Source organism: Prinia subflava, chromosome W (assembly GCF_021018805.1).
Source record: "Prinia subflava isolate CZ2003 ecotype Zambia chromosome W, Cam_Psub_1.2, whole genome shotgun sequence".
Classification (NCBI taxonomy): domain Eukaryota; kingdom Metazoa; phylum Chordata; class Aves; order Passeriformes; family Cisticolidae; genus Prinia; species Prinia subflava.
Genome location: NC_086282.1, coordinates 4,679,289 through 4,705,370, shown reverse-complemented (window position 1 = coordinate 4,705,370; position 26,082 = coordinate 4,679,289). Strand labels below are relative to the sequence as shown.

The 26,082-nt window shown below is 40.3% G+C and overlaps 1 protein-coding gene across 2 annotated transcripts in view; it reads left to right on the top strand.

Annotated features, from left to right (window-relative positions):
- Window positions 1-26,082, top strand: part of FAM241A (family with sequence similarity 241 member A) — a 63,099-nt gene that overhangs the window by 14,927 nt on the left and 22,090 nt on the right. The window contains exon 2 of one of the 2 annotated variants that reach the window (XM_063421383.1): window positions 5,712-7,437. The exons of the other annotated variant lie outside the window; for it this stretch is intronic. Within the exon in view, the coding sequence (XP_063277453.1) occupies window positions 5,712-5,957 (246 nt within the window). The 3' untranslated portion in view covers window positions 5,958-7,437. Of the gene's footprint in view, window positions 1-5,711; window positions 7,438-26,082 lie in introns of those variants that run through there. 2 annotated transcript variants of the gene reach the window in all.

The following is a 26,082-nucleotide window of genomic DNA, read 5'->3' as shown; positions in this document are numbered from 1 at the left end:
CCTTGTAGGGTTTCATTCTGAAAAAAGATAATTTTATGGCATCCTGCATCACATCTGCAAAGGCCTGTCATGGTTCTTGAAGCATCAAAGCCCCTAAGCCATTTGGCCTTAACAAAGGGGAAAATTTAGTTCCATGTTTTAGTATAAAAGTTTTTCAGAGTTTGGATCTTCAGGTTCTGAGTTTCTGCCAGTAAACAGTGGGAGACAGCAGACTGTGGCTTTGCTGATGAAAATGTGCCATTTTGAATAGGGAGGGAAATTTTACAATACCAAACATCTGAAAAGACTAGAGGAAATTAGGTGGTTGATGGGAACCTGCATGGGTTTGTGAAGGACATTGTGCTGAGCAGTGGAGCAGATCAGATGCTTCCCTTTCTGTTCCGTATGATAACTATGTTTTTAACTTCAAATACTTTAAAATAAAAAATTAGAAACCAAATACAAAATTGAGTATGGAGTGCTGCAAGCTCTGGAGCCCCCAGCACAGAAAAAAACATGGACCTGCTGGAGTGAGTCCAGAAGGCGGCCATGAAGATGCTCAGAGATGCATAAAGATGCACCTCTCCTGTTAAGACAGGCTGAGAGAGCTGAGGCTGTTCAGCCTGGAGAAGAGAAGGCTCCAGGGGGCCATTATAGCACTTTCCAGTGCCTAAAAGGAGAGAATTGGAGAGGATTTTTTTACAGGGACACTAGGGATAGGACATGAGGGAACGGTTTCAAACTGACAGAGGATAGATTCAGACTAGGTCATCCCAGTAAGTCTAAAATAAAATTATATTTATATAAAATTAATTTAAATTACAGTAAGAAGTAATTCATTACAGTAATTTGATAAGAAACATTAGGTTAGGAAACAAATGCAGTCAGCGTTTCTAATACATTCTGGTTTAGACTTACTTAGGAAAGCCTCGTTCTCCTTTCTCCTTCAGGAATACCTTATGAGTATATTTGGTGAGTGCCTTTCAGCCAGTTGGAGGAAGGGGGGAAGAGAATTCTTGTCTGGGAGGCAGTACTGCTGTTCCTCTTTTCAGAAGATATTTTGGGCATGTATTAATCTATATCCATCTAGATCTCTGGCTGCACTGCTGTTCCCCAGTCCCTCTGAATTTCTTCATCACTCCTGTGTTTCAAAGAGTGAGGAAAGGCAAATAAATGAATGTAGATGAAGTGGCCCTCTCTTACATTCCCTCCTGAACTGTAGCAGATGAAGTCTGGGAGTGCCCCCTGCATGGCACCTGTTATTTATGAGGAGAAGAGCAGCTGAGAAAGGCCTGGAAAGCATGTTTTCTCTGGGGCTAGTGCAGATCAAGGAATTCCCTCTGTTCCCTCTTGATACACAATTGATTCTTAAAAGTTATGAAGCCTAGGCTGGGTTGATTTTTAAAACTAGCAACTTTGAAACAGACTTCTGCTTTTACGGGAGGAAGCTCTGGTTTTGCAGAGGCAAGGGGGTGCAGCTGCTTGGAATGGGTACATTTCTCTCTCTGCCTTTTGTCTATTATGGTAGTGTCTGTCTAGCTTCAGACTGATTCAGCAAGATTAGTATGAAAATAGCCCTATGAAAATAGTTAAGTAAAAATTAAAGAGTCAGCTGGGAACTGTGTGTTCGCTGAAGATGGCCAATTCTAAAATTGTTTAGAAAAGTATTTTTCGGTGGAACCAATAATAACTTGGTTATTATAATAACCAATAATAATTTGGTTCTGTGGTTATCATTTAAGAGCTATGGCTCATATATGGGACTGCATGCCATTTTACTGTTGCCCTGAAAGTTAGTGAGAGAAATTCTAGCTGCAATGTTAAAGCTTACTTATTATTCTTTAGCAATTTGGAGTATTGTAACATTACTGGCATTTGCCCTAAAGGTTCTGTTTTAGCTACACCTCTGAAGAAAGGTATTTGTCCAGCATGTGAAATATTATGCAATAGTAAAGAAAAATATGCCATCAGTGTTTCATGAATGTTCATCTGTTCTCAGTTTCACTTGCTTTTTGCTGAGCTGCCTGAAGCGCGATATACTTAGCCTGAATTAACTGAAACAGACTTTGAAGTCTTGAGAATGTCTGTGATCATTCTGAAAGGTTTTGTAAGCTATTGAAAAATATTTGGAAAAATAACTTGACACTTGTTCTGTAATTAAACATACACTTGTCAGTCTCTGTGCCTGGCAGCTCCCTGTTGTCATGACCCATTTAATGGTCATGATGGTTCGTTTTGATTTCAAAGTGCAAAAAGAGGTAAAGAGAACTCAGTTTTAACCAAAAATCAATGTATCTTTTATTGATACCCACAATCAATGTGTGATACAGGAAAAAGGAGAGAAAGAGAAAGAGAGAGGAGAGAAAAGAGGGGGTTATAGCTACCAACAAAAGACGCGAGTTCTCATGACGCTGAGCCAATAGACCACCTTTGAAGTCCTTGTGACATGCGCCAATAGATCCATCTTCTCCGTTGGGGAGGCCTCAGAGGTGGTAAAGTTGTGGGGGCTTCTTATAGTCCTTTTCAAGGCGAGGGGCAGCTCGGCAGGAGGGGTGGTAGATCTCGTGAGCAGTGCCGTCTTGTTGCTCTGTTAAGGGAACAGGGCGGTACAGCACAGCTAGTTCAGCCAGCAGCAAACACAGCCCAAGCACCCGTGATGGGTCCATTGCTCTTCTCATGGGCTAGTGGGCACACCTGCAGGACTTTGGCAGGTTTCTACCTCAGCCTGTGTCAAGCCATGAGAACTGAGTCGGGTGTCTCTATGGTCTCAGCCCCCTTTCTCCCCATCTTTCTGTGGCGATCAGGAGGCAAACGAAGGGTCTTTGGACCGACTCTCACATCTGTGTGTAATCGCTTTAGAATCCATGAATCTACCCTTGTTTGAGAAGGTGAGGGAGGGGTAATGAAAAAATCAAAAATACCCGGACAGCCTAAGTGAGGTGGAATTTACTATGTTTACCTTGTTTAAGAGACAGTGTGCAACTTCTTGCTGTTAGCTTATCAAAGCAAGCGGGGCTGCAAGCGCAGTGGCATGTCCTACAGCTGCCTCGTACCAGGAAAGACATTGCTGGCGTGGACACGCGTGGTTAATCCTGCTTAGCCCGGTGGCAGCTGCAGAGGAGCTTGCAGACCTGTGCCTGCTGGCAGCCTCCTGGCCAGTGCTGCACTTGCTCTGTGCCAAGGCTTCCAGGGCCTTGCTAAGCACCAGTAACAAGCCGGAGGCAGAGAAGTGATGTGTTTTTCCCCTCCTGGCTGTCCTGGCCATGGCTAGAAAATGTACTAATTTCTCAGCTGCTCTCTCAGAAGTGGTCTCTGCACCGCTTGAGGTGAGCTGTGCTCTGATCCTCTCCACCATCATCTGTCATGTGCTCCCTCTGGTCTCTGCATGCAGGAAGCAAATAAGTGTATTTTCCCATCCCAGCACATCCCTTCTCTTTTCCCCTAGTGGCCTTCCCCTAGAGAGGGCCACTATAGTAAGTATATACTTACTATACTAAGTATACACTTAGGCTAAGAGTCTGTTTGCTTCCCTGTGCTCTTTGGGAATGGAGGGATAAGAGTTCCATTGTGTTCCCAGCCCCACCCAGTTTACAGGCGCTCACAAGAGGCTCTGCTTTTCCAGAAGAGACTGATCTTGCAACATTGGATTATTCATGAGTCAATGTTTCTTTGAATTAAATTGAATTAAATGAAGCACAGTTAAAGCCAAAATGCTGAAGGAAATCCAGTAAGGTGGAGAACCTGGGCCTGCGAAGTGGGCTGAAAAGAGGCAAGGGAGGGTCTGTCTGTACTCCAGGACTGCAGTTCTCCCCTCTCAGGCTCTTCTGTAGAACCGCAGAAAGAGTGAACAGAATATTAGTTATGAATTAGTTATGAACACATTAATATTTAGGTTTCCTGCACCTGTCCCTTTATTGGATTCAGTACTGAAGCTTAAAGCAGACTCTATGAATAAGTAAATTAAAAAACCAAAAATTACAGGTACTTTCAGCTGAGGGACTGTTGGGGTTTTTTTTCAGCAGCAGCTGTAGAGCTTTACCCAGAGCATTCAGCCAGCAGGTTCTGCATGGTGGCCTAAAGTCTGGCCTAGAAAAACAATATTGGCTTCCTTTGGTCTTTGCTGGATGTTTTTTTGTAAGAATGGTATTTCACTTTATTATTTGCTCTTAAATGGAGAGCCTTGCACTGATGTGAAAGGAAATTTCTGTTTCTCTACCAAGACCATGCCATGGAACAAGGGATGCAGAATATCATTCATCCTTGAAGATGGAACATGTTTGCTTTGAATCTGGGAGGAGACTAATTGCACATAGAGCTTGCAGGCAATTTGTGGGACCTATTGATCAGTCGACTGAATTATTTGAGTACCTGCATGTGTTTTCACTGCTGCCTAACAGAAGCATTAGAAGACTCATGTTCATCATCTTGAAAGCATGTTTCCCCTGTCATATCCAAACACAAGGCAATAAGGTTTTGTGCAAAGAATCTCTGGACATGGGAAGAGAGATGGTATCTCAGGCTCTAATCTAGTTAAAATTTACATGTTTACATGAAACATCCCTGTTTTCTGCAGTGATATTTACCTGTGACATCTTCATTTAAAGACTGACCTCTGCTTTGCTGTGCATTTCCTCTGCCATTTTTTATTTCACAAAAAGTCCAGAATTTGTTTCTCCTTCCCTTTGCTTTTTTATACCACCACTTTGCATCTGTGCAGTCCTTGGGTCTGTCTTCCTTTGCCTAACTTGCATGGTTTCCTACATCAACATCAGGATAGATGTTTGTCACTTTCCTGCTTGGATCCAGTGCCCTTCCTTTCAGCAGTGATTAGTAGCCCTTCAGTTCCCTGGGCTTCAGTGCAAAATACTTCACAGTTTGTGTTTAATAGTTTGATATGATTCTTGTAGTTCTGGAGATATTCTGAAAATAATTTGTAGTCGTGCATTTCTGTACCCGAGCAGGTGTTTCCATATAAGGAAGTTAAGCTAGAATTTTCTATAGCCTGCTCGCTGTAATTGGCTCAGTCCCAGCACAGACACAGTGATAGGGCTTTGGAAGTGCACCTCAAAGTCTAGTGTCCATCTCATTGGGCAAAGAGCCAAAAAAGCCCACCTAGACCATCGAGTACTAAAGGGCCTGCATAAGGGTACACGAGGCTTTTCGGGAATGCCTTAGCCTGTGTAACTGTGCTTAGTACACTGTGCTCGGCTTATCTCTTTTCGTTTTGTAATGTTTATTATTTTTGCTGTTATTAAAACCTTTATTTTACAAAGCATATCCTGGGAAGCCGTCTCGCTATTTTATTAAGCCATTACTCCGCTAGCTAGACCCTCAGAGTTATCGAGAAAAATCTCGATAATAATTCAGCCAAATCTGCTCCCTAAAATTAGAGGCATCTCATTCCATTGTGGTTGCCCTGACAAACACAGACAGGTAAGATGTATGACCTGCAGGAGAGCTTTACACCTCCTCTAGAGTGGTATCTGGAGGGGAGGGAGGCTGTCATATATTTGTAGCACCACTTCAGATGTCCCAGGTTTGGACAAATGACATCCTTAGCATTGTACCAAAGTCACAAGCTATGTAGCATTTTCAATCTCTTGATTTAAAGAGTAGATTGGTTGCATGTGTATCTTAGTTTTATGCATTCAGATAGAAACAGATGAGACTTGTTCAGAATCACAGTAACAAAGTTGTACAACATATTTCCTCTTTTTATTTTCCATCTGCAGGTCCACCAAGAGCAAAGGAACCACACCACGGAACCTGTGATAGATGACTATAAAAAGATGGGGACTCTCTTTGGAGAACTAAACAAAAGCCTTATCAGAATAGGCTTCACAAGGATGTACTTTGGAGAACGGATAGTAGAACCTGTAATAATTATATTCTTCTGGGTTATGCTCTGGTTTCTTGGCCTGCAAGCTCTTGGACTGGTGGCTGTTCTGTGCCTTGTCATTATTTATGTACAACAGTAAAATTTTATAGATACTATTTGGATTATGTATTTCAACACTGTCACGATGTCAGTGGATTTATGTGTTTAAGCAAATAGGTGGTATATCAAAAGCTACAATGCTTCAAATTGCTGAACTTCTGATGAGTGGGACTAAAATTACATTTTAAGCCAAATCAGCAGTGTTCTACTACATATTTTAGGGGGAAGAAAGGAGATGTTTGTAATATAATGGTGTGAAATGTACTGTTTTCTGCGCTCTTGGGGCTTTAGCCAAAGGATTGGCTTTTCATTCTCCCCTCTCCCCATGTTCCTGCTTTGTATAGTGGAAATTTCATGTCTGGTTTTAAGAGGATGCTTGATGTGAGTGTTCTGTTTCACTGCTGAGGGGGCTCATGTGCTGTTTGTTCCCTGAATCTGCATAATTTGTTAGTGTTTTGCTGAAAAGCTAAATCTGCACAAGGGAGGTTTTGTAATAAACCTGCAGTGACAAACATTTGTAAGATGAATACAATTTCCAGACACAAAAGCAACTTTGGTTGGTGTAGTTTACAGTAAGCTCTCCCCCAGGAAACAAGCTGTACCAGCAAAATGCCCTTATACTAATGTTGGTGACTTCACACAAGACTTGAGCTGTTGTTTAGGAGAAATTGCAGTCCTACATTGGCCAAGGGGTCTAATGTAGCACTGCCTTGTTTTTTGGAAATGTACTCAGCTCCTGCTGCTATTTTTCTTTCTTTATTTTTTTACTTGCTCTTTTCCCCAGCCTTCCTTCTTAAGATAAATATTTGGATAATTCATGGAGTTTGTAGGTAGTTCCAGCTGCAGTGTTGGACACTTGCCATTCCAGACAGCAGTGCTAGAATGCTGTCTGCTTCCTCTGGGTGGTGTGAGAAGTGGCTGTATCGAGATTTCTCCCGATAACTCCGAGGGTCCAGCCAGCGGAGAAATGGCTTAATAAAATAGCGAGACGGCTTCCCAGGATATGCTTTGTAAAATAAAGTTTTAATAACAGGAAAAATAATAAACGTTACAAAATGAAAAGAGATAAGCCGAGCACAGTGTACCAAGCACAGCTACACAGGCTAAGGCACTCCCAAAAAGCCTCGTGTACCCTTATGCAGGCCCTTTAGTACTCGATGGTCTAGGTGGGCTTTTTTGGCTCTTGGCCCAATGAGAGGGATACTAGACTTTGAGGTGCACTTCTAAAGTCCTATCACTGTGTCTGTCCTGGTACTGAGCCAATTACAGCGAGCAGGCTATAGAAAATTCTAGCTTCACTTCCTTATATGGAAACACCTGCTCGGGTACAGAAATGCACGACTACATCTCACCCTGTAAAATCATATTAAAAAAAGAAAAAAAAAAGAGAAATAGTTACTTTGAAAAAATTCTCACTTTTGTTCATAATTGTGATTGTGTCAATAACTTATTGTTATTTAACAATTTGGTTTATAGTTAAGCTATAGTTTTATGGATTACAAAATTTTAAATTTGGTACTTTCTTTTTATTAGCCAATCTTTAAAATTAATATTTAGTCTCAAATTACATATGAATCTTATTTTACTTTTTGTTTGGGGAGATTTTTTCAAGTGAACTATATTTTCTTTTTCTTTTACATAAAGATTTGATAATAACTTTTAACATACAACAACGAACAATTTTGACATGACAATAATAACTTCAAAAATTTTAACAGTGCAACTTTTATAAAACTTAAGTCTCTGCTTCAAACGTATTTCAGTGTCTATAGTGCTGGGCTGTGTCAAAATGCAGAAGTCCTCTTGAAGCTACCATCCGGGGTCATCTAGCATCTTTGGTGTGTTCTTCTCTCCTTTCTTCTTTTGTAGTTGTGACTCAACTTCTTTTGCAGGAACTTTCTTAGAGTCTGTACCTGTGGAGACAAACAAAACCTCTCTCCCTACCATAAAGGACAGGCTCTAAAATTTGTCTTGTTTTCAGAATTTTTATGAATATGAGAGATTAAAAAACATATATATAACTTTGTTCAACCTTTCTATAATAGAAAGCACTACACCTTTTCCCATTTTTATCTTTTAAAGAGCATTTTTAGCTGTTTGTGTGTTTTTAACAATAGATTGGCTTTTGAATGAATTAGTTATAATATGTGGTAGATTTGATATGTTGAAAAACTTCTGTAATTTTAAGAACTGTACATTTAGGAATGAGAAATGTTTACAAGAGATGTTTTAATTGTCTTTTTTGGTCTTTTTTTCTTTTATGTGTTGAGGTAGAACATACTTTAAAAAGTGTGTGGTTAGACAAGTGAATTTGTTTGAATTGTTTAAATGGTTGATATTGCATGATACTTGTTTTTAATTTTGAGGGTTAATTTTTGCTGCTATTGATGGCGTAGTTAGTGTTTGGTAGTTTGGGCATGGTTGCACAATTGTCTTAATTTGACTTTGAGATATATGCGACACTTTTTACAAGAGCTGATGTATTTTGATGTATGGTTAAAAGTTTGCTGTTACCTTGCTATTTGCTATAAAACTTAGGAGTTTAGTGTTTGCTTTAATACAGTTGCTGTTGAGAAAAAAGGAAAAAGATTAGTATTTTAATGTGAATTTTACAATTGATTAGAACTTTTTCTTGAGAGGTCTCTGTTCCCTCTACCAAACTTGCAACATAAAAATTTGTAAACATAAAATATGAACTTTGAAAAACATGTAGACAGTTGTTCTTTTTTGGTTTTGAGATATAGTTTTTAGAGTTTCTTAAAATCTGATTTTTATTTTTTGGTGTTAGGATTCTACTACATGGTTATGAGATTTTAGATTTTCTTGACTTATTTATAAAACGAATTGTTTTTAGAGGAGTATGAATTTTGAAAGGTTTTCAATTTAATTATAGAGATGAATTTAATAATTTTTTTTTGTAATATTTATACGGGCTATTTTTAAAAACTTTTGAATTTTGAATTAACTATTTCAATTAAAGATATGAGCAAGCAAAATATTTTTGCAGAATCTTTTCCTGTAAAGGAAAAATTATTTAGGAATTCGCTTTTATAATTAGTTTGGAATATGAATTTTTTGGGCAAGTTATTACAATCTTCTTGCTTAATTGACAAAACAGAAAAGAAAAACCTTTTGTTTTGGAATTACTTGGTAGTCTTTTTCAGATCTTAATGAAAAAATTAACTTACAAAGTTCTGGGTTTCTTGTTAAAACTGCAAAATAAAAGAATAGGTCAGGGTTTTAAGGTATTTTAAGCCTGCTGCTTTGGTGGATTCTTGTGGTGGTTTTCATGACAGTCTTCTTTTGGACGAAGTCTACTTTGTATCTTGGCTGCTGGAATTGAACTGTTAGCTGTCTCTGTTCTGTTTTCTTGGAGGGTTTTAGACGATGATAAACTTTCACTGCTTCAGTCTTGCTCTGTCCTTGTTTTTGTTTTGTTTTGGTCTCCTGTCGCCAGAGCCGGGCTGGCTCTGGGGTGCTGGTTTCTTTCCTTATCTTGTGCCAGGGGTCTATGCTGGCTGATGAATCCTCTGAATCATCAGAGAAACTGCAGGACGTGTGGGAAACCTTCTGATTTTTCATCGGAGTTTGTTTACATTTCTCCGGCATGGGCGCCGCCATCTTGGGGAGGGCAAGTTCCGGGATGTCACATCCGGTTCCCACGCTCGTCACAGCCAGGGCGTGTCTGTCCAGGCTGTGGGTGGCAACCCGGGGCGGTGCCCGAGGCTTGGCACTGCCCATGGAGGGGGAGCCTCCCGTGCTGGAGTGGGAGGAGCTGAGCGACACATCAGATGGGGCGTGCCGCAGCGTCGGGCTGTACTGAGCCCGCCCACCTGGAGCTAAAGTTTCCGCCTCAGAGATGGGGAGAATTCCACGTTTTTCTTTGTTCTGTGAGCCCGCGCTTTCAGGGCTTTGTTCAAAACTCGCGCGCTCAAAATTAACGGACCGGGATCGCCCGAATCTCGTACCAGGAGACTGAGGGGGTGGGGAGGGCGGTTGGAATGGAACTGCCTGCTTGGCCAAGGCTGGCACAGGTCCCACTCCGGGAGTCTGAGGACGGCTCGGGGGAGGGCTTTGAGCCGCCCCGTGCCTTCTCCTCGGGAGTAAATCAAACTGGTTTTTTCTGGGACTTGGGGCATCAGAACTTGGATTTTTATCTTCATGTCTAAGGTGAGCAGGAGCCTTTTTGCATTTTACTTTCTGGGCTCCTTTTTTATGGTTGCTTTTAGAGGCTTTTCTCAAGGTTTCTCTTTCTGCAGTTTCAAGTGTTTTTTCACTGCTGAGCCTTTCGCCTTCTTCTGTTACAAAGTCTAACACAGTTTTAAAGATGGGTCTTAATTTTAACACAGATTTTTTCTTTGAATTATACAACTTTAATCCTATTTTGTCCCAAAATTCCACTGTTACTGTTTCAGCTGTATTAGTGTCCGGATACTTCTTATAGACCCATTTCACAAGTTTTTTAAGTTCTTTCCTCTCAAACTTATAGTCTTGAATAGTCAGTTTATAATTAAAATAACAAAAGGTGTCTCGCTGTTCTACGGATTGCCGGGTCCCCATTGTCACTCACCAGAATGGCTCTTGTGATCTCCCGGCTGCTCTTGGTTGTCTCTGACTCTCTCAGGTCACTCGGTGATTAGCTGTTCTGTCTCCAGCTCTGCTAGACTGTAGCTTCTCTCTTCTAAAGAGTAATCCACCTTGTACCAGAATCGGTGTCCGGCAAAGACCCCCTCTCACCGGTATAGGGGTTCAGTCAAAAGGCTCCCTCTCAGCCTTTTTGACCCAAAAATGTGGTTTTATTTTCACGACCAAAAAAACCACCACGAGCTCGCTTTTAAAAAAACGAAACCAAGAGCAAAATGGCCTAGCTGAACGTGAGGGCTCTCTGTCAGCAAACTTCGATTCAGTTACCCTAATGTAGAGTCCCTGTTCGAAGGTGCCATTTATCGGGGTATCTCCCGATAACTCCGAGGGTCCAGCCAGCGGAGAAATGGCTTAATAAAATAGCGAGACGGCTTCCCAGGATATGCTTTGTAAAATAAAGTTTTAATAACAGGAAAAATAATAAACGTTACAAAATGAAAAGAGATAAGCCGAGCACAGTGTACCAAGCACAGCTACACAGGCTAAGGCACTCCCAAAAAGCCTCGTGTACCCTTATGCAGGCCCTTTAGTACTCGATGGTCTAGGTGGGCTTTTTTGGCTCTTGGCCCAATGAGAGGGACACTAGACTTTGAGGTGCACTTCTAAAGTCCTATCACTGTGTCTGTCCTGGTACTGAGCCAATTACAGCGAGCAGGCTATAGAAAATTCTAGCTTCACTTCCTTATATGGAAACACCTGCTCGGGTACAGAAATGCACGACTACATGGCTGAACAATCAGAAAAGATCTCTCAATGCTTCCCACATTTGCTGCAGCATGGGCCCACAGAAGCTAAAGCTTTGTGCACCTAAGCAAACTGGAGCTGTTTCCTCATGCAAGGCAAGAATGGAGTTGAAACCAGGTGGTCATTTTATTTAGTAGTCTTAACTGGTTCCTTTCCATACTAGGCAGCAAAAATGCCTACCTATAGGTATTTGTCATGGGCCACACAACCTAGAGAATAGGTTCTATAGATTCAGGAGTGGGTGCAAAATTCACTCAGCTCCCCAGTAGCCACCCCAGGGGTTTGCTGGGTATTTCCAAGTTCTCTTCTTCTTGTGAAGAGAAACAGAAAAATAGGACAGAATCTTTACTACTTCTACTTTACTACTACTGCTAAATAGGCTAGCAATTTAATATTTACTGTATGTTACTTTTAGCAAGGAACTTAATTGCAAAATTGGCTTCATCTGTGGTAGAGTGAAATTACATATTTGCCCAAAGAGATGTAATAGATGTGAAATTTACAGAAAATTACTTAACCTTTTTCAGTGACTTTTTTCTTAAATGTTTTTACAACAATAAATTAGTTGAAGATGCTGTCTTATTCAAAGACTTCTAAAGTTAAGAGTTCTCTATAGTCCCAGTCCTGCAGCTGGATTCTCAAGTCCAGCTTTATGCATGGATCATTTTGTCTGTTAGGCTCTGTTTCCAGGACTCCTGGCCCCAGTTCTTATAGACTTTCCTGTTAGGGGAATAATTGTTATTTAGGGCAGTGAACATGAAAGCACAGCTCCTCTAGAGTCTTTTATACTGAAATGCCATCTCTAGACGTGTCTCTGTGCTTTTCTAATGACCAACTAGTATCCTTCTGAGGAGGCAGGTCACCTCTCTGGATCTTCAGATGTGGATTCAAGAGGCTCTGCTGAACCAGCAGGACTGCAGGGCACTGGGAGTGAGGCTCAGGCAATCTGTGTTGATTGGCACCTGGGTAAATAGTTGCACTGGTGGCATGGAAACATTGGACCGCAAAAGGTATTTCTGAATATGGGAGGTTTTGTTGTTCACAACTTGAAGTCCCAAAACAAACAGCAAGTACAGGCTGAGTTTAGAGCCAGGAGCTCTATACTCAAAAGTGCCTTGGGGTGAGCTTTGGGTTTGTTTCAAGTCCCCTAGAAGGAGAACATCTGTTTACATCTTTGCGTATTTGTATAGATAGAATGATTTGGTTATGTCTATTCTCCTTCTGTGTAAGGGCTGTACTACAAAAGCATCCTGTTGTTACAAGTAAAAAAAAAATCCTTTCTTCCCACAATCCAGTTACTGTTCAAAGGATCTCATCTAATTCTTTTCAGCCCATAGGAAAAAGTGTGTCTGTGATATCCTTGTTGCAGTAGTTCTCTTGTGTAAAAACGCTATGCTGTGAGGTGGCATGTGGTATTTCCTTGAAGTGGTGATTTTGCTCTGTACATAAGGAAGGGGGAACAGTGAACCACAGGTGTGATCAACAACTTCAGTGAGGACATTGTTTATATGCATGTGACCTTTCAGTATGAGCCGAACTGTGACTGTTGCACTCATGAATTCAGTTCAGTTGTTTGTTCGATGTTCATATTTGTGTACATGTACTCTGGGGAAAGGTAGGGTAGCTTTGGGATTGAGATTATGTTTAGTAAATGTCTTAGGTGGTTTCCCTTAAGGATAACTATGTCTTGTCCTTTATAGAAGTTCTGCATTTTTAAAAACCTGAAAAAATAGTGCTAGTGGTGTAAGGTTGGCTGAAAATGGAAAAAAGAATGCATTGCATGGATGATGCCCCTCTCCTGTTTGGTTTCATATATTCCCTTATATATAACAATTTGTACTGAAGCATCTGTCCTAATTTTTTGCTATTATTGTACTGTTGGAGTCCAGGATATTCCTCTGGCCGCCCTGGAGGATTTGAAGACTGTACAGGGGGGTCTGAGATCTGTACAGGGGGGTCAGTTAGACCCACACAGATCCCAGGAGGACACTGACTCTGATTCCTGTCCATGGGAGTGAACACTCACATGCAGGAAGAATCACAAATCCTAAGAATTTAAAATAAGTAGTGGATGGTTTATTATAGAATATAAATATAGAAATTAGGATTCTTAGCATATGGGGCTGAAGAGACAAGATGGAGGAATTGGGGAGTGGCCCCTGTCTTCCTTGTTCTTGCTCTCGTTCCCCATTTTGTGCTGAGTTGGGTTTTAGAGATTGGCTTAGAGTAGAACTGACATGTTAGTATAGGTAGTAGGTATTGGTAAAATTTTGTAAATAAAAAATACGTCTCGGACAGTGGTTGGGTCAGGGGTACTGTACATAAGGTGCAGGGCTCTCTGATCCACCCAGTCTGCCACGTGTCCTGCTCTGCTGGGGATGCCTCACAGAGCTGAGAAAGAACTAAGATAAGGTACCCTGCCAGGGAGCCCTGGCAGAGCTGAAAAAGGACTGAGATAATGAAGAATAAACAACCTTGGAAATGTGCACCGGCGGACTCAGCTTGTCGTCTCTACCTCTGGTGTGTAACACTTAGGGCAAAGAGAAGACTGAGAACCTTATTACCTCTGGGAACAGCAACCCAGAGGAAACTCCCAGGGAACAGCAACCTTGGGAGAACCCTTATTACCTTGTGGGCCAGCAACCCCAAGGAGAATCTCAAGGAAACAGCAACCTTGAGATTGTACAATGTCCCTCTCATTTGCAGGGAAGGCAGGAGGAGCTAAGGAAAAAGAGGAACTGGGATAGAACCAGACATAAAGAGTGGAAAGTGGAATGTGGTGAAACGATGTGTATATATGTCCAAAGAAATCTGATCATAAATGTGTGCCAAAAGGGAGGGGGAAATGGGTGAACAGTCCTTGCTTGTGTTCTTTATTCTATCCAGACATAATAGGAAGGCAAAGGAAGCACCAAATGTTCAAAGGATGTCCCTAGCTAAAAAAGCAGGAGGGTAATTTTAAAAAAGAAAAAGAGAATTTCACTGTTGTCCATATAGTAAAAATTGATAATGTTATTTATGCTGTTACATATTATTATTGATAGAATTGAAAGCACCTTTATGCATCTGTGTGTAGGACTGTATGAAAGAATTATGTCCCTTGAATCTGTGTTAAACAACAGTAAACAATATAATTCCTGTTGGTCAGTGTGACATTGCAAGCGTTTTACATAACCTCCATTTTTTAAGGGATGGACCCTTCAGTACTGTTTCACACCTGCCAAATGCATAAATGGTTGAAATAGTACGTACAGAGAAGCTCTGCAGGAGAATCTTGGAGAACCCTGTTTGCACTGAAACATCATCACATCAAAACTGTCCATCTAAAAAGAAAAAATCGTATTTTTTAAAAACTCTGTATTGAATGAATCCTATAGAAAGCACTTTGTTACTCTTTCTAATAACAAGTATTGCCATCAATGAGATCTGTGAATTCTTTGTGGTGCTTTGAACAAAGTTACTTGGATCCTTTCAAAATGTCATGGTAGGCCCAGATGAAATGGGAGAGTGTTCAGATATCCACTGAAATCAGTTAACTTGCAGCTGATGGAGAAAAAAACTGCAGTACAGGAGCTGAATAAACTGCATCAGGTCTCTATGGCTGTATGCAGCTAGTTGTGCTAAACTAAAAGAAAATAAATAGTTGAGCTAGATGTTAACAAATAGTGGCAACATTATGGTGTAAAGTAGCTTTTATTTCACGGTATATCTATTTTGCATCCAGAGCAGCCTCTGAAGGGAACCAGATGTAGTCAGGGGTGTGAAAAATCCTTTGAAGTGACAATTGCTGTGCCACAGAAAGGTTTGGGTGTTTTCAGTTGGTTTTTTTTTTTTAGGTACACATAGAACATTATGTGGTTCAAAACAAATCTACTTCAAACTCTTGTTTTGGTTTGCTTCTGCAGGTCAGAAAGGTGTTCATTCTGCCACATCCAGCAGACACTTAAATGTATCTGTGTTGCTCAAGATGCCCAGTGAGTTAAACAGTTTATGTTTTTTTAAAGTAGCAAAGTTGAATTTTGGTCCTTTAAGCTCCTATTGGTGAATGTGCACAAAAGAAATAAGGCTCATTCCTGAATAAATTCAAGTCTTCAGGTTTTATTTCAGTTAAAGTATCTTTGTCAGGGCTTTTATAAGGTGCATGCAAATTCAAAACAGCCTAGCTTTGACGGATTCTTTCCATGCTGGGTTTTACTCTAGGGTTTAGGAACTTTACTTAGCCTCTCCCTTCTGCCAGAACTGACAGCTTTATCTGCTTTGTCCATTCCTCCTTACACTCTGGTGTTTCCTTCTCTAGGGGTGTTCACTTTGAACAGTCTTTCTCTGTGCCAAGGGTTCAGGCTTTTTCATCATTCAATCTTCTTTAAAGCCACCTAGACAGAAAATCTATTTTCAGATTGGTGTTTCGTTTGTTTTACTGTGTTCCTGCTTAACACCAGAGGGGAAAAAAATCAGAGGATTTTTTAAAAGATGTGTATGCTGATCAGTCACTTCTTTCTTACAGTGCTTATATGATGGTTACCAAACTGTGATTTGCGATCACCAAAGAGAGCATTGCAAATGTGGAGGGTAAGGAGCTGTTGGGAGGTTGGCACCAGGATTTTGAGAATAGACTGGTCAATCAGCATGTGGCTTAAGAGTTGTTTCAAGCTTAAACAGGCAGGTGGACTTTTAACTTCCCTTAACTCCTGCCAATGACTTGGTTGCTTCTGGGAATATCTCCAAATGCATATAAAATCATCAGTATTCTTTCTGCATTTACTCTGAAGAGAACTGAGTTTTCACCAGCTCTGTTTTACAAAGAGGAACCAATGGGGATGAGAATGGGAAAGGGGAATTGGACTAATAGCAAGTTTTAACTTGCATGCAAGCCTTTGGTCTTTTCAAATTCTGGTCTTGTACTATCCAGATAATATTTGTGTCTTGTGTGCAGTTGTCACAAGTCTTTATTGCCCCCCCCAGCCTATATATGTATTTTCTAATTAGTACAAAAGTGAAGCTGCTGTGATAATATATGTTTTTCCCAATTTACTGAGAACTACACACCCTCTTTTTCCCCTCAAGTGGCAGGAGGGGTGTGACTGGATTAAAGCACTTCTGGTGACAGGAGCTGCTCTTGCTGCAGTGTCAGGGTAACTGTCTCCTTCCCAGGAGGCAGGCTACCAGTACTGTTGAAATACCTGGAGTCCAAGTGGCATGGAAGGGAAAGGACTGTTATACCACAGTCCAAGGGATTTGATCAGGCAGTGTTTGAGACAAAGCTGTTACAGAGTGCAGTGTCTAGATTTTATGTTCATTTAATGAAATTTAATTAAGCCCCATTCTTTCTTGTCTTGTCCTGGTGCATCACCACGTGTTCGGAATGAACGTTGCTTGTGGCAAATTGTTCTGCTTCTGGAACCCATCTGTGTGTGTCTAGGCATCTTCCAGTTGTACCATTTACTCTTAATTGCATTTTAAAACATTACAAGGGAAAAAGACTCATCTTCCAGTCCTCATTTGGATGAGGGTTTAATTAATATATATGAGAAGGGAGCCAAATTAGTCTTTGGCACACTGCTGAGGGCTTCCTTTCAGAGGAAAAAGATGTTAACTGATGTGTGGGTAATGAATGTATAAGGTACATGGATTTGCATACTGTCCAGAATGGGTTGTAGAAAGTGACCATTCTTCTTCTGTCCTAGTTAACAAATTAATTCTCATTTTTATTGTAGCAATTTTCCTCAAGCTAGCTGGAACATACTTCCTAGGTGCAAGAAGTCCGTAGCAAGGAAATGAATTATTAATTAAGGAAAATTGTCAGCCAAAATTCTGGTCTGTAGCAGGAAGTCTGTTCTTGACTTGAATAAAATTTGAGTCAGTGCTTTGGCTTATTAAATCTTCGTGTTGAGTATTTTGCCTGTTTATTGTTTTAAACCATTCTTTCATTCACATCCTTTCTACAATCTGGTAATATCAGTCCAAAATTCTTGAAAGCCGCTCCTCTGTCAATGGCTGTTACCGGTGGGGCCAAAGTTAGCCTGTGAATATGGAATGGCAGGTCACTGGGCAAGACTGATGTGTCTTTAATGCTACCTGGCTGGTGTTACAAAGCCTTCAAGCAGGTTTTTGGCATTTCCTTTGCTGTCTCTTTCTGTATTTATGCATCTTGTTCAGTGCTGAATGAGAGCTCACATTAGCCAAGTACCTGATTTCCTCAGGCATTTCTCTGAGCTTGTTCTGTGCTGCTGAACAGACTCCACAGAGCTGGGCACCCACATAACCGTCCTTTGCTTCCCTCTAAGAGTGGAAATACTGTCTGGCATCCCACAGCTCATCCTAATAAAATTAGGAAAAGTGTGACGATGCAGTTTTACTGAGGGAACAAACATTTCTATGTCTCAATGAATCTTCCTGTTGCAGAGAGGGAAAAAAATTTAAGTTTTGAGTCTATTTCTGATGCTTTGTAGATAAGAGAACTAAAGGCATGCAAGAGTTTGAGGTGTTTTTTTTTTCATTTTGCTTCCTAGTTTCTTCATTCCCTCTGTGATTAGAGAGATAAGAGTATTTGGCTGAGCTCTGTTAGCAATAGAGTTTAACTTGGCTCTTAGTTAACAGGGTATTCAACACACATACAAAGTGCTGTATTTTTTACCTTTCCTTCAAAATATCTATTTTTTCTTCTTCTAATGAATTAGCTTTGCCTTTTTTTCTTTTCCTTTTTTTTTCTTTTTTTATTTTTTTTTTTTAAGAAAGAAAGAAAACCAAACACACTTTGGGGAGCCTCTGTTGCTTGCTTTGGATATACTTCAATAGTGGTGGGACTGTTGGACAATTTAGTGTTTTGAGCCTCAGTTATTAAGACCTGCCTGTCTTGTCAGCTGGGCTTTACCAGCTGCAGGGGAGGGGGCTTGAAGAATAATTAAGACTTGAGATTGATCGAATTTACTTGTGCACTGGTGGCTTTGCTCCAGTTTCCCAGGAGACTAAGCCATGTGTTGTAGTGACAATGTTTTGCAAAGAACTTTAGAAACTGAGCTAAAGATACTATAAAAAGAATTGAGGTCTTCATTGAAGTCTTCATGAGTAACTGTTCTGCCATTAATGCTCTGTTCTTCCTTTGTTACTAAAAAAAAAATAAATAGTGCATTATAATGTCCTCCACTTAAGTTCTGAGACTGGTAACACATCCTTTTTGATGTTACCCTTCTCCCACCTTTTCTGAAAGCTTTTTTCTTAATTGCCACCTTTCTTTTTCTGATCTGAATTCCTGTGTAATACAGACACTAGAGGAGGAAAAAAAAAAAGTTTAGCAGTTCCCACATAGAAGGTACTTGCTTCCTGTGTAGAAATTTGTGCAGGCTGATTTTTCCTCCCTAAGTGCTTCAGAGTTCTCCTGGGGAAGCTCAGAATCTGTTTAATTCAGAGTCAGCTCTGCTCCTGTATCATATGTGTTGTTTCTTTTTACTTGTTTTGATGAGTAGCATTTAAAAGCAGGTTTCTGACTGAGCTTACTGGGGCCTGCTGCCAAAAACTCCCTTTGAATCTTCACAGCGATTTTGCAGAGAGGAGGTTTTGGATGAATTCTTAAAGAAGAATAAGAGGATAAGAGCAGTTAGAGCAGAGCAAAGAGTTGTGCCAGGGTGTGGGAGATGCACCTTCCATTCCAACCTGAATTCAGCCCTGGGGATGTTTTCAGAGAGCTGAAAGCTGCAAAATCGCTGTGAAGATTCAAAGGGAGTTTTCAACCTTCAGTAACCTTCCGTGTAACACAAAGTCATGAAGAAGTGTGCCAGAAATAAGATGTTTAACTGTCATGGGATCTGATAAGATGCAAAGGTTTTTTTGGAGTTTCCCATAAAATAGTGAAGTAGTCAAATCTTTTATTCCCTTAACTTTCAGCACTGTCAATGATTTATTTCCTACATTCCTGGTGTATGGGTTTTTTCCATGTTTGTAGTCAATGAATATTAGAGTTAATTTTTACCTTCTGAGCTCTAACATTCTCAATCTTGACATTTTTGCGCTATGTTTTTATTCAATCCCTTGTCATTCATAATGAACTGAAAGCTTGTTAGATGCTGCTGTTGACAGGGGATTTCTAGCCCTGCCCAGATAAATACCCTTGTGTTGCCCTGTGTCAGCCTGGGACCCAAGGTGTGTTTCCAGCAAGGCTCATTGCATGGCGGGTTTGAAGCAAATCTGCATCCTTGCTTTTTGGCACCCTAGGAAGAAATCCATCAGGACTGTTTCATGATGGCACTGTTCTGAAGGATAACGTGTTCTGTGATAAAAGCCACCTGCATCTCCAGTGACCTTCAACAGGACAGGCATGTGCTGCCCCTCCTTGCATGGGCAAGGATAATTCTGACTCTCTCTGGGATTGTAAAGCATTTGCCTAGATTTCTGATTGATGGTTTAGGTGGAATCCTTTGCCAAGTGCATATTTGCATGGACTAAAATAGAACAGGCTCTGAACTTTAAAAACAAACTAAGGGTAGGTTTCTGATGTTCTCCTTTGGCACTTTTTATAAGGAATACATAGAATAGTTTATTTCTCAAATAAAGAGGTGACATTTGAACTATTCTTTTGTAAATATGAAAACACAGGGAGTCTTTAAATAATGCTTCCCATTTCACCTCCCAGGACATCCTGGGGTTTCCATATGTCCTAGCAGTTGCCTAAAGAGCCATGCCACAGCCTGTTTCCTTATGATGGCTGTGTTTCAGCAGATACCATGTGATGCTAGCTGAATGTGTATGGGTGTCCTCTGTGTGTTGCTGAATCAACATTGTTTACTTGCTTAACTCAAAAGCACTTTATCATGAGGAAAATAAATGGAGTTTACTGCATGAAAAATGTATACAGGCACAAGAGTCCATGCCATTGTTACTGTAAAAAAGCACTGAAGCATGCCATGGAAAAATTTCTCAGTTAATAGTGCCTTACATTGGGATGATTATCTTTATTATCTCTTCCTGCTTCAATGACTACTAACAGCAGAAATTTGCAAAACCATTCTAGCGTTGCAGTTCACAGATATGTAATATCTGTTACCTTCCTGGCTGGACAATGAGCTGTCACAGTAAAAAAAATTATTAAATGTTTGGTTTGTTTCTTTCAGGAGTGTCCTCTTCATATTCAGCTACTAATAATACACACATAAATAGAAGCTACTGTATTATTTAGAAGGTTGATGCTACAGAACACAGTTTAAAATGTCTTTGCATACTGCACACAGTACCTTAATTTACGTAGAATCTTGTGTCTTGAAGCATAGGTCTTTCATCTTAAGCATCTGTGCAGGGGCCTGGTCCCATTCTGGTCCCCAGCCTCACAGTAAGTAGGGGGTTCTGCACTTTTCTTCATCAGTCACATAATATGCTGGTCTTGAAAAGAGTCTCTCAGACACAAAACTAAAGCTCACATGAAGATGGGAAGGAACTATCAAATTCCCTTAAGGGTCACAAAGAGGGGTATTCAGCACTCAAAGGCATCAACATCAGAAAGTCAGTACGTAGTTAGGTGCCAGCTCACCACAAAATCAGCTGTAGACAACTGCTTAGGACTGGACTGACTCCTGAGTTTCAGACAGCCTGAAGAGCTATTGGCTGTTTAATTAAATTGAGCTTTTATTTGGTTTGTGTTTGATCACTCAAGAAATCTCCAGCTCTTCCTAGCAATGTACAGCTTGGACATGTGTGAGCCAAACTGCAAATGTGTCCTGGTGCTGAGAGACTCCTTTGTAGCAGTCCTTTATAGTGCCCTCTCTGCATCAGTTCAATCACTATTGTCTCCAAAATTAACTACGGCAAAGCTTTTTTTGAATACTTTTGGACTCAACATGCTAAAGCATGTTTCTGCTTTAGCATGTTATTTCTGTTCTTCAGTGGGGCTTCCGGCTTCTTTGTGGGTAAGGAACCCACAAAGCAGGAACAAAGCTCTGCAGTAGCATTAACTTGTGCAGAGAGGGGGAAAAATAATATAAATTATTTATGTGCCTCATGGCTTTCTTTTGATCTGATCTTCAGCAAACTCAGCTTTTTTTAAGCCTTTGATACTTTCATAGGTGAGCTTTCTCTTTTAAAAAATTAAATAAAAATAGTTCAAAGCCTTTTCCTGTATTTGGCTTTTCCAGGAAGTTTAGCACATTTGTAGCTTTTCCTTGGGTTTCCTATTTTGCCTTTTGAACAGTGAAATTATTGAATAGAGCACCTGAAGCCCAGACCCCTTAGAGTTAGCAGGAAACTGCTGCTCTTTTCTAAAATTACTTACTTGAAGCTGCCTATTTCCATACCAGAAAACTTATCCTTCTGCACAAAACAACATTAAAAAAATGTGAATTTATTTCTTAGAGCCATATACTTTTGATAACTGATTTCAGAGCCAAGACTGATGCAGCAGATATAGCCAGTCTCTAAATCAGTAAGGTATTTATACAATAGAGAAAGAAAAGTGTAATCAAACTTCAACTGTGACAAGGGAAATGAAGAAAAGCTGTCAGTCCGGAAAAAGTTTTTCAGAACTCCTCACAGTGAGGTCTTATACACCTACCTTGTTCATATTTGTAATAGTGATGGCAGCACAAGAATTAGGCATGTAATAAACTTACAAAAGCAATAGGAAGGATTATGTAAAATGCCTCAGCATTAAGGCCTGGAGTTATAAAAAGAGGGAGAAGTAAATTTCATAGTATGATGCGAAAGATAATACAGCTCTGAATTCACGAAGAGGCACTCTTAAGAGCTCATTTCTTGAAAGTGACAGAGGATATCTGGACCTTCGGTTGCACATTGGATAAACAGGAGACAAGAATAAGATGTGGCTGTAAGAAAAAAATAATCCTATGATGCTTTGGACATATTTTTACTAGACATGTAACGAGTCATAGCATTGCACTGATTTCTTTTAATCTTTTTTTAATATAATGTGGTACAGAAATTTTCAAACATTTTCATGAAAATCTTAATGGAGGGTGGCTTGTTTGTAAATGTAAAATGAAGTGATGGGGCAAAGCATAAGTGAAAGGGTAATGCTGGCTGCAGGGTAGTTAGGTAAAAAGTGTCAGTAACTTTAGTCCAGGTATTAGGCAAAACCCTCATTTGAGTAAGACTCTGAAAGATTTACATCAAGACAACAAGAATTTGAAAGAGCTTTTAGGATAAAGTTTGGTTGTTTCCAAAAGACATGCTATGGGATGGTTGTCCGCAAGAGTAGAAGACCAGACTGTGGCTCTGAAGCAAATTTCTTCCAGATTTCTGGTACAGCTACAAATAAAAGCTGAGCTATTTCACTCACCCTCTTCCAGAAACATCAGTGCAAGGGACCACTTTTAAGTCCTCTGCAGAGATTGCCTTTTTGCTCATTTCCTGTTTTGATTGTGAGCACGTTGCAGTGCTGTGTAGGACTCACAGAGATGATCTAACCTTGTCTTTGCTCCAACTGTGCCTGGTTTAACTGAAAGATTCATGTCTGAGATAGCACAGTTTATATTTGCTTCATACTGTTCTGTTTTCATCTGATTTCTCCAGGTTGGAGGCAGAAGTGATATTACTTCCTATTGAACAACCCAGCTGATATTGTCTGTGTTAGACCATTGCAGTGGAAGAAAGAAAGAAGTTGTGACAGGTAGAATTATAAAAGAAAGGCCTCATAAAATCAGGCCTGCTCTATTAAATTAATAGCTAGCCTGTCATCTCTTCTAAGTGTAATTAAGCAATTTGCAAGTTCCCCTGTGAAAACTTAGTATGAAAGGTTCATTAACACAACCTATTCTTGGGTTGAAAATAAGTGCATCTGTGTAAACAATAAGATCTGTTCTGTGAGAACCCATAAAGGAAAAATGTAAACAACCTGACTCTTAGCACGTACACACAAATCACCTTCTGACCAAAAACTGAAGTAGTAAGAAAACTACCAGCCAATAGGTGTTGTACACAAGGTGTGTGAAAACTGTATAAGTGATGTGAATAAAGAATTGGCTTTTCCTGCATGAAGAAAATGGAGTCTCAGCTAAATTACTATAATAGGAGTTAACTGATTCGGTTCTTCAGTTATTGCCAAATCCTGCTTGCTTGCATTTGGTTTGCTCAATAAACCATACATTGTAGCATTGTGCCCCCAGCATCCTGGGTTGGTCATTTAATTACTTGCGACCAGGGAAACTGATCATCTTGTGGCCAGTGATGTGAGCAACACTTCCCTTTCCAGTTTAACAGAAATTGCTCAGCAGTTACAGTGCTTCTTGCCCTTCCACATGCAGTTAGGCAGCACACGGGGGCCTGGGCAGGCACAGCCTCCCACAGGAGCCTTGGCATGAGGGAAGCCTTTCCAGTTCTGGCTCACAACTCTAAGCTAACCAAGCTGCAGGAAAACCACAGCTGCCATCACCTCAGGGATTACTGTGGGGCTTCTGCAGTTGGACAAGATGACTCAAACACAGCCAGTAAAGCCCTAGTCTGCAAAGCAACTGCCACAGGTGGCATTGCTCAATATACTCCTTCATCCAGTGAGAAACTAATACAGGTTTATGGAAACATGGGGCTGAATTCAGCTTTTAAAAAGGGGTAGCCTCAAGATTACAACTCTAGTTAAATTTTTCATATAACTTTGATTAATTTCTCCTTTCCCCTGTTGAAGGTGACTATCTCCCATTTTGTAAAGGTGAAAGGAAGAAGGACATAAACCAGGTCATTTAAGGGAACATCAAAGCTAAGTGGGATGGCATTGCAAGACCAGCAAGTTTATGCTGCTTCAACCTGCATATAGTAGCTTTCCATTACTATGATGTGCTCTTCAAAGTGCAAAGCTCCCTGGAAAATATACCACAGTAGTGCAGATCTGTACTCCAAGCCTGTTGGTAAGTGTGGTTAAAATACGTATGTTCCCTTTAAAAGCATATATATATTTTCTTTGTGCCTGAAGAAAACACAGTGAAAAGATGTCATTTAAGAAATTTACATCCCAGAAACTTATCTGATACATTATCAGATGGCAACATAGGATCAGATCTCCCATGGGGCAGAGTTTACTACCACAAAATATGGTATTATTTGTTTTCCATGTGTACCCGCAAACTTCTGTGCATCTTGTTATAAATATGTAGCCAATTAATTTAATAAAAAAGAATTTTATTAATAATTTACAAAATAGAATTTGGAAACAGAATTTGGAAAATGAAAAGCCACAAACAAAATCAGTGTCGAGCCCAGGGTCGGCACTGGGTGAACCTAGCTTCGGCCTCTATCGCACCGGAGCTCCCCTGTTCACAATTTCAGTCTCTGCAGAGTCAGTTTATATACAGTTTCTTTAGTTGGACAGGGCATTGCTTCATACTTCTTTGTCTTTCCGATTTCTTTTCCATATTCATGTAATTCTTTCCTCACTGCTGGACGGTTGAATGGATTTCCGAGTAGAGATGAATACTTGATTCGATTTCTGGGAATCTTGTATTGGGATGCACACCCCAGATGATGGAGGCTAGATCCATATGAAGCGATAATCCTTGCGTCAGTTGTCGAGTCCATCTCCAGAGTGGGCTTATCTCTTCTCAGAGTCACTCTCTGTTGCAAATTGTGGTCCTTGCCCGAGTTTACAACTCCTGATCATTTTTCTTTAATTCCAAGCCCGAGTGACTGTTACCTTATTCCTTCTAAAACGTGACTGATTTTACACCATCGATCACAAATGCGAGTTATTTCACATTACATTACATGAACATGAATGATTTCACATTTACATTGTATGAACACGAATTATCTCACATCATATATTACAATCCCTCGCCTTCTACATTAACATATTAATTTGTGTTCTTTTATTCCCTCTGATTTTTGTTATCCCTTATCCCCTGTCTGTCTGAATGAAAACAATCATTTGTTTTTTCTTTTTAGACATTTACTAAGGCTACCCTTATACCTGCCATATCTTAGTGTATGAAATGTTGCCATGAAATAATCCTTAAGTAATTCCCTTATCAAAGTATTTTATCCTTCATTTAAAAATCATCCTTATAGTCATCCCATGCAGCTGTATGATATCCCTTATAGTTGTCTCTTTCCTCTTTCACTCTAGCTTCAAATTTTGCTAGCACTTCTGCTGCTGTGCTTTCTGTGTCACCTTTCTTTAACTTCATTATCCTAAGTGCCTGAGTGTCCTGGCCCATTTTCCCTCTGGCCATTTCCTGATCCATGGGCAGTGCTGCTATTTGCATGCCTTGCACTACCGAATGTATTAAGGGTATGAAACATGGTATCAGACATGGCAAGAATATTATACCCGCCATGGAGCATAATATAAAGAAAACTGCCTTCTTCCACCATGCTCCCTGCCCAAATAGTTGGTCCCACCAGGAGGCCTGAAGTATTGAATTCCACTTCTGAACCAGGACATGTGCCACCTTCTTAATCTCTGTGGCTAAATCATTTATTGTCTCCCCATAGTCATCAATTTCTACACAGCATTCAGATTAATTAAATTTCCCACAAACTCCTCCTTCTTCGGCCAAGAGATAGTCTAATGCTATCCGGTTCTGATACCCAAAAGCTCGCATTTGGGAGTGTTGCTTGGTCAGTAATTGGAGTGCATCGGAGGTGTGATTCGACATGACCTCTACTACAGCTTGTAACCTTATTAGTCTATTCAACAGACAGATTGAGGTCCAATATCCCCAGCTCCCATCCTGAGCCCAAGTAGCAGGGCCATAATATTCTATTATCCTTTCCATGGGCCAATCTTCGTTCCCCCACTTCTGGTTCCCCCCTGCATTCGGGAGTCCCCTTTTTAATTCCCTCTTCTT